Source organism: Galeopterus variegatus, unplaced genomic scaffold, assembly GCF_000696425.1.
Source record: "Galeopterus variegatus unplaced genomic scaffold, G_variegatus-3.0.2 Scaffold9, whole genome shotgun sequence".
Lineage (NCBI taxonomy): Eukaryota > Metazoa > Chordata > Mammalia > Dermoptera > Cynocephalidae > Galeopterus > Galeopterus variegatus.
This window is the reverse complement of record NW_007726120.1, coordinates 326,452-343,279: the sequence shown is the minus strand read 5'-3', so window position 1 is coordinate 343,279 and position 16,828 is coordinate 326,452. Positions and strand designations below refer to the sequence as shown.

The following is a 16,828-nucleotide window of genomic DNA, read 5'->3' as shown; positions in this document are numbered from 1 at the left end:
TCATATACTTAAGGAAGTGAAAGGTCTCAATAGAGTAAGAAGAGCTGGTAGAACTAGTTCCGAATTTACGTCTCAAGACCTAGATTTTATATTTACTACTAGAAGAATCTATTTTAAGATTTTTTCTGAAAGTGGTTTGAATCAGGACAGCACTTAGACTTAGTGTTTACACCAGTGACCAGTAATGGAACTATGTCAGATAGTGAAAGAACAGCCAATGTTCCTGTAAAGAAGACTGTGTGCTTTTGTTCTGAATAAATCATAAGGCTCACAATTGTTAAGATGAGAAAGGAGGCTTGTCCGCTATGTAACCGGAGTGACTAGTCTTTCCACATTGATTGTACGTGAGCATAATGCCTACTGTGTACAGAGAGCACACTGCTAGGTATTCTGGGGGAAGCAGAGGAAATAAGAGCCCAGGTCCCACCCACAAGGATTTTATTTTAATTGGGCAGAAAACTAGGCCCTTTGGAAGGATTTATGTTATCAAAGCAAAGCATTATTAAGTACAGGGCAAAATGTGAAAAAATGGAAAAGTTTAAGCCCTAATAAAAACTACAAAACAAGGAATGATATCATTTAGATGGAGGGATGACTTCCTGGTGGAGTGAATTTTGATCTGGGTCTTGGAGCGAGTTGATGAACCTGAATAGGCAAGGGACTACCCCAAATGGGTAGCACAATAGCAGAATGTACAGGGAAGTTGAAAGGACAGAGCAAGTTGTGTTTTGGTTAAGGCAAGAGATGGGTTGGCTTAAAACGTGTTGTAAGAATTAGGAATCTAGAAGCATTCTTCTACCTTACGGGTTTTTTTTTTTTTTTTTTTTTTTCTGTATAAAGCCTCTGGGTAGACAGTGTGATGATCAGAGAGAAGTTAGACAGCCTGTACCCTCAAGGAGCCTGTATTCTAAATGATATAAAGTACACACATATAGGAGATGAAGTCTGATTAAACCATGTATGACAAAGAGTGAAGTGGTAGTATAGAAAGGACAGATATGGTGTGAATCTGTAAAATGGTGTTAAATACTACCCGACTTTGCAGGATTGTTAGAATAAAATGAAATAATATATGCAAAGGTCTAACACTGAAAAGGCAATTGACATGCATTTGTTTTCTCTCCTTCCCTCTCTACCTCTCAGTTCTAAAATAACTTGTGCTATAAAAAGGAGAGATCCTTAAAGGATGCATGAAAAATGAAACTTTTAGAAGAGGTGTGACTTGATTTGGGCTTTGAAAGATATGTGGGACTTAGTGAACTAGTGAACATTGTCAACAGAGGTGATAATAGAGAAAAATGTTTTTGGAAGCTTCAGGAAGTGTTTGTTGAAGTTGAGTGGGAGAAGAGGTTTTAATAGTGGGCTTGGAAACCTAGAGGTTGACTGGTACTTATGGAGCATTCTTCTTCTGCCCAGATCCCACATTCTACACTAACTACTTTGACTAATTATTTACTTGTTGCCATGCATCAGCTTCTTTGGTAAACAGGAATCAGAAGCTAACTATGAATTCGCCTTAGCAAACAGCATGGCACTTTACGCATAGTAAGGCCCTCAGTACATATTTATTAAGAGAGTTAAGGAAACACACAAATGCTTAGGTACATCAGAAACAAGGGCTGTACGAAGATGACATTCCATGTAATGTTATATGAAATTATGTAGTACAGCGTGGGAACGAGCATTGTGAGATAGAATAGTGGAGTGCCTTGGAGAGGGCCAGATGGGTTTTCTCCCCGGCTTATTGGCTTATGGACTTTGTGAACTTGGTTAAGTTCTTTTGCAGTATGTGCTTGTATCTGAGATCAGTTCTTAGCTGGTTACTCTTCTGGCCTTAGTTTCCTCATCTATTGAAGAGCTAGTGCCTACCTCATAGAGTTGTGAGGGTTAAATAAAAACCATTCCAGGGCCTTGCACATATGGAGTACTCACATAGAAATTATTAATAATCATCATAATAGTTATTTTTGTTATTCTTAATTAAAATGTTGATATGCATATATTTTGAATGACAGAGTTTACTCTTGTTCTACCAAAATATTGAGCAAAAATCTAAATAATATATAGTACTATTCTATAATACTTCATTGTTGACTTGTTGTATTAAAAAAAAACCTGTTAAAGTTACATTTTTGAAGATATAATACCTGCCTAAGGAGAATACATCTTAGGCCCAATTCTCTGCAGTAGGAGTTTGAGGTTTTTCACATCTGCCTTGGGGTCTTCCAGATCTTATACAAGCTTTATTTCCTTGATCCTCACAGCAATTCTGAAAGTGTTGGTCATAGTTTTTCATTCCCATTTTGCAGCTGAAGAAATTAAGGCTCAGGTGACAAGATTAGGGAGTGGCAAAGTCATTTATAATTAATAATGATAAAAAAGGATAGGCTAAAATTAAATTTTGAGTCGATGTCTAAAATAGCTAGGAAGTAGGATAAAGCACGGTCAATATGAACACCTGAAAAGGATTACTGAGAAGTGAGACTCCACCTGTTTTAAGTGTTCATGCTGTTTCATTAGTCTTTCAGTCTGTTGAGGATGAGAAATATATGTGTTTCATTTTTCAGAGACAGTTAACTTTTTTGGTAATATAGAGTCACAAATTGCCAAATTTTGCTCTTCATGCTTTTCACTGAAAATTTAGGAACTTCAATTTTCAAGTGTTTCAAAGAGATGACCTATTACATTTCAGAAGTTGATTGTCTGTCAGCTGTTTTTTAAGACCTATAAGGGCAGTTTATTGCTATATTGCACTATAATAAATTCAGTACCTGGGCATTGTTTTGACTTGAAGTGTTCACTTCAGTGTTTAACAGACTCTATAGTGTGATATAAAAAGAGCATTTCTAACTTCCTAATTACCTAGACTTCAAACCTTGGTGTCAATTTTGAGACCTTCACTCTATATCCACATCAGTTTTCCAGTTCTGCATATTTTTTCCCCTAACCAACTGTGCAAAGCAAATGTCATTTGTTCCTTGAAGACTGCCCTGATCTTACCCCTAATATGTAGATTTCTTTTACCTTAGTAATCACTATTAGTCTCAACCCACTACTGAGTGTGACTTCTTTAATTTAAAAACTAATATCGTTAATCCACTGTGGGACAGTGACTATATCTTATTCAGTAGTATATTCCTACTGCCTAACACAGTGCTTTGCACATAGTTGGTTCTTTGCTTAATGATTTAGTGAAATGAATTGCTTTGAATATGGTGGAATCCCAATAAGATGTTTGAGACCAGAGATAACACTTTGCGATATTCGAAGACTAAGCTAAGACAGAAAAAGCCAAATATTATGGATAATATCCTGAAATTGTGTAGTCAACATGGGCTTTGTTATTGTTGGTTTTTGGTTCAAGGTTAGACCAGAATATTTTACTTTCACAAAAGGTGACCACCTCCCCCATCTCTGCCTGTGTTAATAGATGCTTGTTGGTAGTTTTCCTTTAAGTGACCACGATAAACCTAACTGGATAAGGATTAAATTGAATGCCCCCAAACTAGATATCTCTGTGATGTTTTATATTAAATACATCCCCCTCCCCCCAACTACCATTCTGAGGGATCGTAGGTTTTGAAATTCAAAGTAGGAAACCCTGTGGTTGTAGTGTGTCTTTTTCTTTTGAAGAATATGAGCTCACCATGCATATAAAACACACTCAAGTGTAAAGCGGTAAAGCAAACCCTGCCTACTAGCAGTCCAGATAATGAAATGGAAAGTTTGTGTCCGGGTTGCCGAGAATCTTCTATTTTGCCTAGTTATTACAACAGTCACGTCGTAATCTAGGAATTATGAGCAGTTCCTCTTCTGCTGAAGGTCATTCAGTGGGTCACAGCTGAAGAGCACTGAGTAGGATCAGTAAAGCTTGTCAAGGTGTCTGTCCAGAAGGGATTTTGCAATTGTAAAAATTCAGACTGGTTTTAACATTGCAATACATTTTGTCATTTTTGAGTGTTTCTTTCAATCTTTATTTAGATTTTATTAAAAATTTTCTTGTTAGCGATCAATATTTTCAGTTGTGAACCTTCTCAACTCCCTCAAATATTGAAATATTTTAGTTATTATAAGAAAAAATGGTTATTAAGATTTTGAGATAACTTAGAGCAGAGGCTATTTTTTAAATGTTTTTAATTGAATGAAATGTACTAAATTACACAGATCTGTGCTTTTTAAAAAACATAGGAGTTTGAGATTTGTGTTTTGTAATTTAATGCTCTCTTTATATTTAACATTATTAGTTAGGTTAATTGTTAAGGTAATATTTAACAGGTAATATTTAACAGTGTGTAACCTCAAAGACAGCTGAAAGGTGCATAATAGAAAAATTTTAGTTGTTTAGGAGATGAAATGGATCAATTTATATTAAAAATCTTTTATTGTAACATATAAATTAACACTTTGGACCAATTTTAACTTCAGGATTATTTTTTGTGCCTCATGTAATATGTTCCAATCGACCCATTCATCAATTTTATGAATAGCAGAAGTAAATTAGTTCATTTACATATTTGTATACTTTAAATAGACCAATGTAAACAGTTTCTTATCTGCCATATGTTGAAATGCTTTAGTAAAGACATAACTGCCTAGTCAACAAAGATGGCATTGAATTGCACTGTTTTGGAAAGAAAAGTTAAGTGAACTAGATGCCTGTTAATCTGGTTCTTTAAATATCATAAACAAAAGTATCAGAATGTGTTTCCAAGGACAAAGGCAGAGTTTTCTGGGCTTTGATTGGTTGCTGCGTTGTCCTGTCCCACAGCCATCCTTAATTGGTTTTGGATAGATTGGAATCAAATAAGCAGGGTGACATTTATTACTTTCCTAGTTTCTTTGCACCGAGCCCTGAGATTCCCAAGGAGTAACTGTAAAAGATTTCTTTCATTTCGTCCATGACCTATGAGAGGGGATCATTGTAAGAGCAGACATGAGCTTGAGTGCAAGAAGAGTCACTCTGCCTGCAATAACGCCAATAGTTCTGCAGAAAAGGGTATGTGACTTATTTTGCCTTTTTTTAATTTAATTTTTCTTGCTGTTTTTTTTCCTGTTACTGTGTGTTTATTAATATGTTAGAAAGTTTAGTTACATATCCTTGAGAAAGACTGTAATTCATTGAGGCTATAGGTAATTAAAAGACATATTACTGGAATGAAACTAGGGAAAAAGTGCTGCCATAGAACATTGCTATGGCAAAAAACCTCTGTGGAAAAGCAGATTGGTCTCAATTTCAGGTCATGATGATTTAGAAACTGTATTGAAGCTTTTTCTTTTTTTTTCCTTCTACTGTAACTCCAGGCCTTTTTGCCTTTAGTTCAACAGGAAATCTGCTAGCTATTACGTTTTATATTTGTTTACTAAGGGACAGTTTCTTTGTTTCACTATAATTCGTAATACATTCATCTCTTCATTGTTGAATGGACTATATAATTGTTTTACTGTTTGAACATGTGGCACCAGTTTATTATCCTCAAGTTTCTACCCATTTCTATTGAACTTCTGCCTATTTGCTTAAGAAAAACTTTCCATTAAATTCCTCCCTCAAAGGGCTTTCTGTTAATTATTAATGCAACCAATCTTGTGTATGAAAATACTTTGTTTATTAGTTGTTTTTAAAAATTATTTTCATGTCTTTCTTGCAGCACTGCCTTTTATAAGATAATATAGACACCTGTAATGTAGCCATACTAAACATCTTGTAAATATACCACATATGAACATTGCATTGAACTCCTTAAGAATAAAATCTGTTGCACAGAGAAGGAAGGCACTAAAACACATTTTTGGCAATTTGCTTTCCGGATGGATTTGTTGACACTAGAAACTGTAATGTTTATTTCTGTACTCAGCTTTTCATAGTTAACTGTTAACTATTAGTACATTCCATTAAGTCAAAGGTCATGTTTTAATTTATTTGAAACATGACAAATCTAACACTTAAGGTGGCATTTTAAAGTGTCTCTTTTTTATTGTTTTTAATTTTTTACAATTTCAATTTATTTTCTTATGTAGTTGACTATTTGTTCACTGGGGACATTTTACTTGGCATTGGAATAACTATATGGTAATTTTGCTAGCATGTGTCTCTTTTTTATTGTTTTTAATTTTTTACAATTTCAATTTATTTTCTTATGTAGTTGACCATTTGTTCACTGGGGACATTTTACTTGGCATTGGAATAACTATATGGTAATTTTGCTAGCATGTGTTCTTTATCTTTCTTGATGCCTTTCTCTCATCTTAAGCAAATTTAATGAAAAATATTTTGCTTTGAGCCTGAATGTTTATTTTGAGTTGGACTTAGCAGTGCATTAATGATGATGATATAGTTTCTCTCATTGATGAATGAGACACTCAAAGGCATATTAACATACAACAAATCTGTGTTCTTATGTTTGAGTTTTTTATCCAATTAATATCGCAGTTTAGATTGACCAAGAAATTTTCATCATGTGGTTTATTTTGACAATATGTTGGTGTGATGGAAAGCATATTTTCTGTACTCTTGGCTTACTAGCTATGTGTCCTTGGGAAACTCACTTAAACTCTCAGGATCTTTACTTCCTCACCTGTATAATAATAGCTGGGTTTTTAGAAAATGATCTATTTAGTCGTATTTGTGTCTATAAGTCTGAATACAATAATGTATTTTATATTTTCGTGGTTGTAGAAAAATATTTTAACCATTTCTTATTTTTTTAAAGGGAATATAAAAGGATGCTATCATTTTCAAGGATTTGGAGCAGTTAGTATAGGCAAAATTAGTATGAGTAAAACTTGGCTAGAAAATAAAATAACTTCTAGCACTGACTGGTAAGTAGCAAAACAAGATTACTCTGGAAAGCTGTGATTATTATTAATGTTAGATCTGAGCTGCCAATGGATACATTATTGTGATTTCTCTTGTTTTTTCTTTTTTCCCCCAAGAAGGCAGGTGCTTTCTCCACAAGTTTGGCATAAAGTTTGCTTATCCTGAATGAGTGGCTCTTGCAAGATAGTTTACCAACTGGAATCCTAATCATTTGAAAGTCTGAGAACATTTCTGAAAATGCTCAGTAGCACTAGGGAGTAATTTTCTTATCAGCTAGTGTGTCTGATATAAGTGGCCGTAAGATTCTCTTGGGAGTGGTTGGGAACTTGAATTTTAAACATCATCCTTAATGTGGTACAGGCCTTTTTTGTAGCAGAATAAGTACACTTTGATATTTGAAGAACAGGGAATTTTGGTAAACTCTCAAGTAAATCAGAAGAAATTTTCAACTTCCTCTAATTCTACTAGGATCTGATTTCCGGATTGTAGTGAATAAGGGGGTCTAGTGAAGGTTTCATCATACCTCTAAGAAATGATCACATCCTCACCAAACATTCTGAACGTATTCCTTACCTCATAGCATTTTTCTCAGATAACTACTAGGTTGTGCTTTTTTTTTTTTTTTTTTTTTGCAAATGAGAAGACCAAGTCTCTTGGGTGTTGGGTGACTTATGCAAGGTCACCCAGAAGGTCAATGGCAAAGCTTGAAATAGAATCTAAGTCTTGTGACTTTCAGTTTGTTTCTGCTAGATTCGTGTTACCTCCTGAAATTAATATGTTAATGAAATTACCTTATGGTGTGTAATTGCCATTCAACTTCAAATCTGGAATTAGCTTAGGCAAATCCTTTCATCTTCCCCTGCACCTCCATCAATTTCCACATGCTTTAGTATAGAAAACATTTTATTCAGAGAGCAATTGTAAGCAGCTGTGTCTGTGTGTGTCTCTGTGTGTGTATGAGATGGAAAGATAATTTATACCTGGGACCCTAGATTGGCGCATTATGTCAAGAAAACATTTTATGGTACCAGAGAGTTAACAAAAGACTCAAGCATTGTAAAGTATGAATTAGGCACAATAAAAAATTCACATTCTTTTATAGAAAGGCTGCAAGGTCAGAAGGCCGGATGTGTATCCACATTCTGATTCTGTGGCTAGGCGTGTTTCATGCCTCTATCAAATTAACATTATTTTGCAAATTTCATTTGCAAGCATTTTGGTATTCTTTATCCATACTACAATTCAATACATGTTCATAAACACACAAGATCCTGAGGTGTCTTCGGAAATCTCAGAGAAATAAGGGATAGTTTTTATAACATGTTTTTCTAAGATTCAAATCCTTTTGAATATTGCAAATTCGTGCATATAAGATGGAGCAATGCCATTTATGGGAAGATCTAATTCTCCATCCATACAAGAGAATAGTTTATATTCTAACCGTTTCCTTCCTCATGCAATTAGAGTCACTGCTATGATTTTCTAAAAATGATTTTGTAGAGGAAAGAATACAGGTAATCACATCACGATCTTTCCCAGAAACTTTTAAACCTGTACAAAATTGTCCAAACTTAGCATTCACTGTGCTTCAGGACAGGATGCCCCTCGGCATGCCCAGCTTCATATGAAGCCTCCACACTAGCACACAGTTTTCCTCCTTGTGCTTCAAACAGCATTTAGCGTTTGTATCTCTGCACTTCTGCTCCCAGGCTTGTGCTCTGTGGCCTGCACACAGCTCCAGGCTCCGGTTTGCTCTCCCAAATGCTGTTTATGCTTCAGTCTCAGCTCAGGCTGTGGTCCCATCCTAAAGCCTCTGAAACTCTTTTTCTTCATGTCTGTCTTCGTGGTATCTTGATTCAGTATCAATGGAAGTGGCTTTGCTACTCATTTGTCAATGCAGCAACTACTGCCCTGTGACGTAAGTTTTATTATTACCTTTTATAATATTAAAGTCTATTAGCTATCTACAGGTATGTATCTTATGATTCTTGGATTTTCAAATTTGGCTTTTAGTATTCTCTGTGTGTCTTGGATTTTTTGGTATATATTGCACTATCTGGTTTTCAAAATTTGTCTTTTTTTCCTGGTCTTACAAGTAGATTTTAATATTTTAAGAGAACAGATCTTTAAATAAAATGCTTTGTCAGTTGTAGGCAGAATTTAATTTCACACAACCAGAAAACTCAAAAGACAGTAGATTAAACAGGGTAGAGATTTATTTTTCTTTCACTTTGCAAGAAAGATCGGTCCAAAGCTAATGTGGCAGCCCCACAGTGTCCTCAGGCAACCAAACTCCTTCTTGCTTTCTGTTATATCTTCCTGAGTGTGGGTTCTTTTTCCTTTTATGGAAAGATAAATGCAAATCTCTAGTCATCCTATTCACAGTTTTGGCACAGAGAATGGGAAGGACCAAGGGCAGGCTGGCTAGTTTTATCGTGTGTTAACTTACCACTCTGGAATAACCAGGAGCTTCTGCTTGCGTCTTATCGTCCAGACTATAACATGCGGCCGACTCTGGATACAAGGGAAGTCAGGACATGCAGGCCTGGAGCTCAGCACACTGCCATCCTCACCAGAGTTGGAATTCATTAGGAGGGAAGAGGGGAAGGGTGGCTGTTGGTGGGCACCTAGTCATCTCCACTACGAGTGCCTCGAACATTTTAGGGATTCAGTAAATATTTGTCTCTTGGATTTTTATTATTGTGATGCCAGAGGGGAAATATGGTTATGCTTTTTGAACAAATGTATTCCATTACTTGTATGGGGATAGTCGTTGTGGTAAGTGGGGAGAGAGCAGATTTCCTGAGTAGAGAGGGGAATGGAAGTCACAGATGGTGGCCTGGGTTTAGGTGGCAGACTTGCTTGGAAGGTGGTAATGAAGTGGAAGTGAGTGGAGCTTTTTATCCGGCGTTCTCATTCTTGCCACATCTTGATTTCTCTTCTGTCCTTTTTCATTTTTATTCAGGGTCACTTAGTCAAGTACTCACCTGGGAAGGGTGCAACACTGATGAATGAATTTTGTACATCACAAAACATTTCCCTTCCTGAGAAGTGAGTTTTTAGGAAGTGTGATGTAGTGGTGACGGTGTGTTTTATTTTTTTTTATTTTTTATTTTTTATTTTTTTCCTTTTTATCTTTTTTTGTGACCGGCAACGGGATCACAACCCTCGGTGTTGCGCCCGCACCTCGCTCAGCCAGTGAGCTGCCGGTCTGTATGTGGGATCCAAACCCTCGGCGGGAGCACCGCCGCGCTCCCAAGCGGCGCACTGTAGCAGTGCGCCACTGGGCCGGCCCCGTGACGGTGTGTTTTAGAGCCAGGAAGCCCTGAGTTGGAGCTCAGCTCTGTCGCTAACCCAGTGGTGTGACTTTGGGCTCATTCTTTTAAACCTGAGAATCAGTTTCTCTGTCTCAAGGATAATGATGCTTCCTCACAGAACAGTTGTGAGGATTAAATAGGATAAATATTTAAAAGTATTTGGCGCACAGTAGAAGCCCAACAAATGCGAATTGCTTTTTCTGCCCACCTGTGAAATGGCATGTTTTACTAGTTTCATAAACAGTTTACAATCTCCCTATTACTGTGAGTTTAAATCGTCTGTGCCCTGTCCTACTAAAGTGGTTATTCAAAACTTTTCTTATAGTGAATGAATCAAACAAAAAGTGGTGTAGACCACTTGTATATAATGCAGACCCATGGGGGGTGGTTTGGGGACAAGGGGAAGGGACAATATATCTTCCAGATGCTGTTTCCAGTGCTCCCTGTCTATAACTTTTTTTTTTTTTTTCCTTTTTGTCTTTTTTCGTGTCTGGCAACGGATCGCAACCCTCAGTGTCGCGCCCGTACCAGACCAGGACCGGCATTGGGATTGCAACCCTCGGTGCTGCTCCTGCGCCTCGCTCAGCCAGTGAGCGGGAACCGGTCTGTATGTGGGATCCGAACCCTCGGCGGGAGCGCCACTGCGCTCCTAAGCGGCGCACTGTAGCAGTGCGCCACCGGGCCGGCCCCCTGTCTATAACTTAAGGAGGACTCTATTTTGGGTTTCTAAAAATTAATCCAGCTATTATATTAATCCAGCTTTAAATACAAGACGATGTGTGGTTAGATAGTCCTTTCTTTCAATATGCTAGGCAGTATTAGGCAGAGACTTCTGGGCTGTATATTCGAAAAGAGGTAAAACTGTACCCAGCATTAGGACATTGCTTCAGTAGATAAGTGGCATGACTATAATGGTCGCTATGTGACAGCAGGGGCTGGATCACTTTTGATCATCACTGGACCCAAGTGCCCAGCATAGAGAAGACACAGAGTTGGTATATAATTCTCATTAGTTGGGTAAAGGCCATTTTTGTAAAAACGAGATTGAGCTCTTTAGATACTGACCTGCTATTGGCATTTCCTTCTCCCCATTGGTCTCTGTTGCTTTTTCTTTTTTAATTTTTTCATGAGTTTCATCCCTTGGGATTAAAAAGCTGCACACTCAGGCCTTGTCATTACCTTTATCCAGCTCCAGCTTGCTGCTGTGAGCGATTTAGCATATTCACTGCCCTCCACACAGACCAAGACAAATTGAAACAGCTACAATGTGTTCAGCACTGATTTTGCATTCTTTTTAATACCTTTAAGAACCCTATAAGGCTGGTGGCTAAACCCATTTTTGGATGAGGACAGTTGGCTTGAAAAGTTGTGTCTTCCCCAAAGCACCTGCTTGTAAATGACAGAGGCACGACTGCTCCACCCACCACGGGAGGCTGCCTCTCAGAATGTTCTCCACAGTGAAGCTGCAATACTTTCCTCTCATCCGTAGACTACTCTAGAGACAAATTTCACCTGTCCTGCCAATCTGCCTTTTGCTCTCCTCGTTATTTTTCCTTGCTGTGCACTCAACATTGCCTCAAAGACATAGTGACTATGTATGTATTTCTTAGAGCTCAACAAGACTGTGTGTGTGTGTGTGGGGGGGGTCTCTTGGGACTTACTCATAAATGCCTTATTTTGCTTTCAAATATTTATTATAATAATTTTTAACATTAATTGTGTGCTGTCAGTTTGCCAGCATTTTGCCCATGTTACAGTGTGAGGAATCTACGACTCATAACTAATATTAAGATGGTGGTCTACCATTGATCACAGAGGGGATTGCAGAGTCCTCCAGGCACTGTGACCACCTGGACTGAACCTCCAGGAGAATGGGCACTGGGCCTCATATTATTTTGTAAACTAAAATGCATGCTCCACGATTGGCAGTGAAGGTAGATTAAAAATAACTGGGTTGATGGACGGTCTCAGACTCTTGTTTGGGGCAGTCTGGAGCTGGGGCTGTTCTGGCCATGCCCCAGCACCTTATGCCAAATCTTGAAATAAGGATCTCTTGTTGGCAGAAAAGGGAAGCAAGACATTTGATAATTTCTGATGCTTACCCCCCCCAGAAAGGATAAAGATTTTCCATCACTGTAAGATATTAAAAATACTTGCTCTTAAGACAGTTCCACAAAGAGGAATTCAAAATTTATTTTGGTAAAAAAAAGCATTGTCAGAAAGTGATAATGGCCTCCTAATTAGACATGTATATTTGGACATATATTTTCAGCTGGGTTTGGGAAGATATCGGGAATATTATTTTATAGTTTCAGAAGTCAATTTAGCTTGGGTAGTTCTATCAAGATTTGTAGAAAATTTTTTTACATCAGCATTCTCGATCCCAGGGAGAACTTCAAGCTTGAGTCCCAGGAAAGATTCCTGGTGATGTGACATATACCTAAAAATTCTTCTTATTGAAGTTTAAGATGTAGAAATCATTTATCTTAAAAATTCAAATAGTTAAGAATTTTAAAAAGTAGATTTATACTTTGTTACAAGCTCATAATTATATCAAGCAGGGTTAATAATGTTATGACTGTAATTTTCAAAACATTTTCTTTCTCTGTCTGCACGAACTGAGAAATAAAGCCTCCCTCTGCTGGCTGTTTCAGGACTTGCATTTTTTTCTAGCAAGATGCTGAGAACAGCGAAAAAACAAAGAAAAACAATTTCTGACATTTAACAAGCTATTGGGACATATATGCCTATTTACGTTCTAGTGTTTGGTTATGTTATGCTTTTATCCAAGATGTCATGTAGCAGCAGCTTAAAGCAGCATAAAAGTTGGGTGAGCACAGTGGAAAGAACACAGAGTCAATTAGGAGCTCAGAGACGGGGTTCTGCGGCTGCTTTGCCAGTGACCACCTGAAGGCCCCTCGGCAAAGCACATCCTCTCCAGCCTCAGCTTCTTTCGTAAAATGAGAGGATTTCAGTGGATGTTTTCCAAGAACCCTTCTAACGTTTAGTATTTTATGATTCTAACAGTATTGATTCCATTTCTTATACAGGAATATTCTCTAGAGATGTTTTGCACCGATATACAATACATATTTAGAACAATGAAGGAGAAGATTTTAAATTGGATGTAAATCAGTTGTCCTTAGGGCTGTCACAGCATGGGAATGTTAGGATCTAGAAAGTGATGTTTCGTATGCTAGTATAAGTTTATAAAATAGTATCCCCAAATGTCCCAGAAGGACTGAACAGAGCATATTTAATTTGTTATATGTACAATAAATTATAAGAAGCATCATTATTTTATATTCTTCCAGTTAAACTGTGACAAAACTATAACATACCATTGATGGTAAGTTATATCCGAGTTTCAGAGAAGTTAAATGTGAGAAAATGTGCTTTTAAAAACCAATGAAATAAGGTAAGTTCTAAAAATACTTCAGTTGATACCAGACAGCTCAACAATTGCAATAAAGTTTGGTATGTCTCAGGCTCTAATAAACAGTATCTTTCCCCTCATGTTTTCCCCTGCTCTCTTCTGAACACTTTTCCATCCACCTCTCCCCAACTTGTCTTTTTTTTTTTCTCACTGTGTGAACCAATTTTTAACTTTTCATGTAGACATGTTTTACAGTTATTCTGGGAATAAACTACTCTTATAAACTGAAATGAGATGCTGGAATAACATTGTGTCCAACATAGACATGTCCAGTGGTTTTCTGCTTTAAATATGAATAAGCATCAGCACTTGTGAAGGTTTCTTCATCTCAAAGGTGAATTAGTCAGTGCTGGCATCTTTGCAGGAATTGCATGAGTTTTAAAAACACTGAGGTTTCATAGAACACTCCTTTGATGAAGTCATTGGAAACATTAGTGTGGGATTTGCGATTTGATACTTCTTTGTTAATTATTCATATTGGATTTAGGTCCTAAAACTAAAGAGTGTGTGTGTGTGTGTGTGTGTGTGCACGTGAGTGAGTGATAGCTTAGGATATTTTTTTAAATTAGTTTTTAGCGTTTGCCTTCTTTTGTAATAAAATTGGAGCAGTTTCCTTTTCCTTTTTTTCTGTCACATCACAGAGCAAACTGAAAGGGTTTCCAATTCTCTCTTTGTAAAAATTCCTACCCCATAGGGAGGAAGGAAGTCCAAGAAGGAGGAGCCCCCAGGTCTCTTGGCCTGAGACAAGGAGAGCAGGGGAGGTAAAGACTGGTGTAGGAGGATGAAGCCAAGTCCAGGGCCTGAAGGAGGTACTCTGAGCCTCCTCTTGCTTGCAGCCTGTCTTTCATCTCTTGGTTGGAAGCCTAGACGTGGCATGATTCTGCAGTTTCACTGACCCAAGCTGCCAGGTGTGGCAATGCTAAATCCCCTTTCATGCCAAGTTTAGTGCATTTTCAGTAGTGAGGCCACATGGGCCTATTTAGCCTGATGCTAGATAGGAAACTGACACATCATAAAACTTCTTCCCTGCAGTTCGAATTCGTGTCCAGAACTCTTGGAAGCTCTCTATGGATTTTCAGTAACACGAGTTCTCCAATTCTGACTCAATCCATCTCTCTTTCTCTTCTGGCAGCTGGCCAGCACAGGGATCAAATCCTATACCTTGGTGTCATCAACACCATGCTCTAACCAACTGAGCTAATCAGCCAGCCCCAGTTCATCTCTAAACCAGGCATGCTCTATAATTTTCCTGTAGAAATGTAGTAACATACAAATGTCACTGCATATCGGGTCAGAGTTTTAACAGAGGTGGTGTGCGGGGATGACCCATCTTGGGACCTCAAAGATGAGAGCCACACCTGAAGGATCGTGGAAGAACAGAAAGAGCCTGGGTTAGTGATGACTTGATGGAATTCCCTGTCCAGCCCCTGAGCTCCTGCCCCTGGCTTCCAGTGTGAAGAAAAATAAATCTCAATCTGGTTAAGTCATCATAGGGCAGATTTTCTGTTATTAATGTCTGAGTCCATTCTTAAATGATTAAGTCACCATGTGGTTATTTATCCTTATTCTCTTACCACTTTGTAATCATATTCATGTAAAACTGTCATTTTGAAACTTAATTCTGTATTGCCAGCTGCTTAAAAAAAGATATCCTGTCACTTGGGTGACTTCAAAATCACCTCCTATTGCAGTGGCCTCCTGCTAGTTTGCACTGATGGAACCCGATGTTGAGCAGTCCTGAGTGAAGGCTCCTTCCACAGGCGGCCTGGCACCTGTTCCTCATAGCCTATTCCCACTACCTCGGCTGAGTGGTCTGTTTACGGTTCCCTGCACAGTTTTTGCTGCTGCTTTCCTCGGTGTCTTCGCTCATAATGTTTGTCTGACCCGCATGTTTTCCTACCTTCTTTTCTAATGCTCACAGAACCGCAGACGTGAAATGGGCCACAAAAGTCACCTAATCCACCTCTGTTCAGTTCACACATTTCATGAACACTTGCCTACATTTTCTCTTTGGTCATGTGTGTCTTTTCTCCTCTAGCGGTTTTCAGACTCCATGAGGTTTCAGTGCTACTGTTGTGGAATCCCTAAAGGTGACTCATGCAGATATACGAAGGTTTCATTTATCACTGAAACAATATTTTTGCTTGTCCACTGTGTGCCCCGAAGGTGCTCACTGCGGGGATATAACGGGAAGCAAGCATTGTCATGCAGCATTCTAAGGTTCTGAGTAGTTGAGGGTGATGGATGGTAATTAAATTATCACACTCCTGCATACAGAGAACAAAGGGCCTGGACCTAAACTGGGAGGGTCATTGAAAGCTTCTCCAAAGAAATAATGGTTTTTCTGATATCTGAGGAAGAACTGGGGAAAGTGGGGAAAAGTGGGGAAACAGTGTTATAAGCAGAAGTAGCAGTATATGCAAAGGCCCTGTGTCAAGAAGAAGCATAGCTCTTTCGAGAAACCAAGGGACAAAAAGTATGGGTTAAGTCAGAGGAAGGGATTGTAGGGAATAAAGTTGAAAGGGAGCATAGGGATATGGAATGGACCTGCCTGTATCATGCAGTTCCTGTGATTCTTATATTGGTGACAGTATCTGTTTCGAGGTAATATCTTTAAGTAAACATATAGTGTGTATGCTCAAGTAAAATGTGCTGTTGAATATCTCTCTTGATGAAGAGAATTTAAGACTTTTCTTGCTACCTGATTTCTCTAAACTATGTACTATTCTGCTCATAGAAAATAGTCAACAGCTAGCAAAATAATACAAGATTGGAATGAGAAATCAATAGCTATCTTGAGCTGTTAGTGTCTTTTGGAACAGTTTCGTTTTTAAAATATACATCTAAAAAACACTGTTAGAGATACGGAATAAGTAATAATGCGTATATTATTTCCCATTCCCTTCAAGGGAACACATTGAGCTACTTAATTCAAAATATCTAAGAATGTCTCCCATTATCTTAGGACATTGTATTCCTTATTTAAAAGAATGTAAAAATCCAAGGTTACTCTGACCTTGATATAAAAATATTTCACATAATTTAGGTACCTTGCCTGTTTGTTAAAAATAATAAAGAAAAAACCTTGAACCATTAGAAGATGCTTTATAATCCTACTGTAGTTGACTAATAAACTTGGAAAGAGCTGTAGAAATAAGCTCCACTTTGTGATCTAGTTCAGAACACTTTTCTGTGGACGTTTTTCTTATTTTTTATTTTCTATTAATTATACATTAGTAATCTAATTAATAGATATAATAA

General features: G+C 37.7%; 1 protein-coding gene across 1 annotated transcript in view; it reads left to right on the top strand.

The window, feature by feature from the left end:
- The first annotated feature begins 4,821 nt into the window (after nucleotides 1–4,821).
- GRB14 (growth factor receptor-bound protein 14) overlaps nucleotides 4,822–16,828 on the top strand; it is a 58,091-nt gene continuing 46,084 nt past the window's right edge. The window contains exon 1 of the mRNA XM_008583702.1: nucleotides 4,822–4,996. Within this exon, the coding sequence (XP_008581924.1) occupies nucleotides 4,934–4,996 (63 nt within the window). The 5' untranslated portion in view covers nucleotides 4,822–4,933. The remainder of the gene's footprint in view (nucleotides 4,997–16,828) is intronic.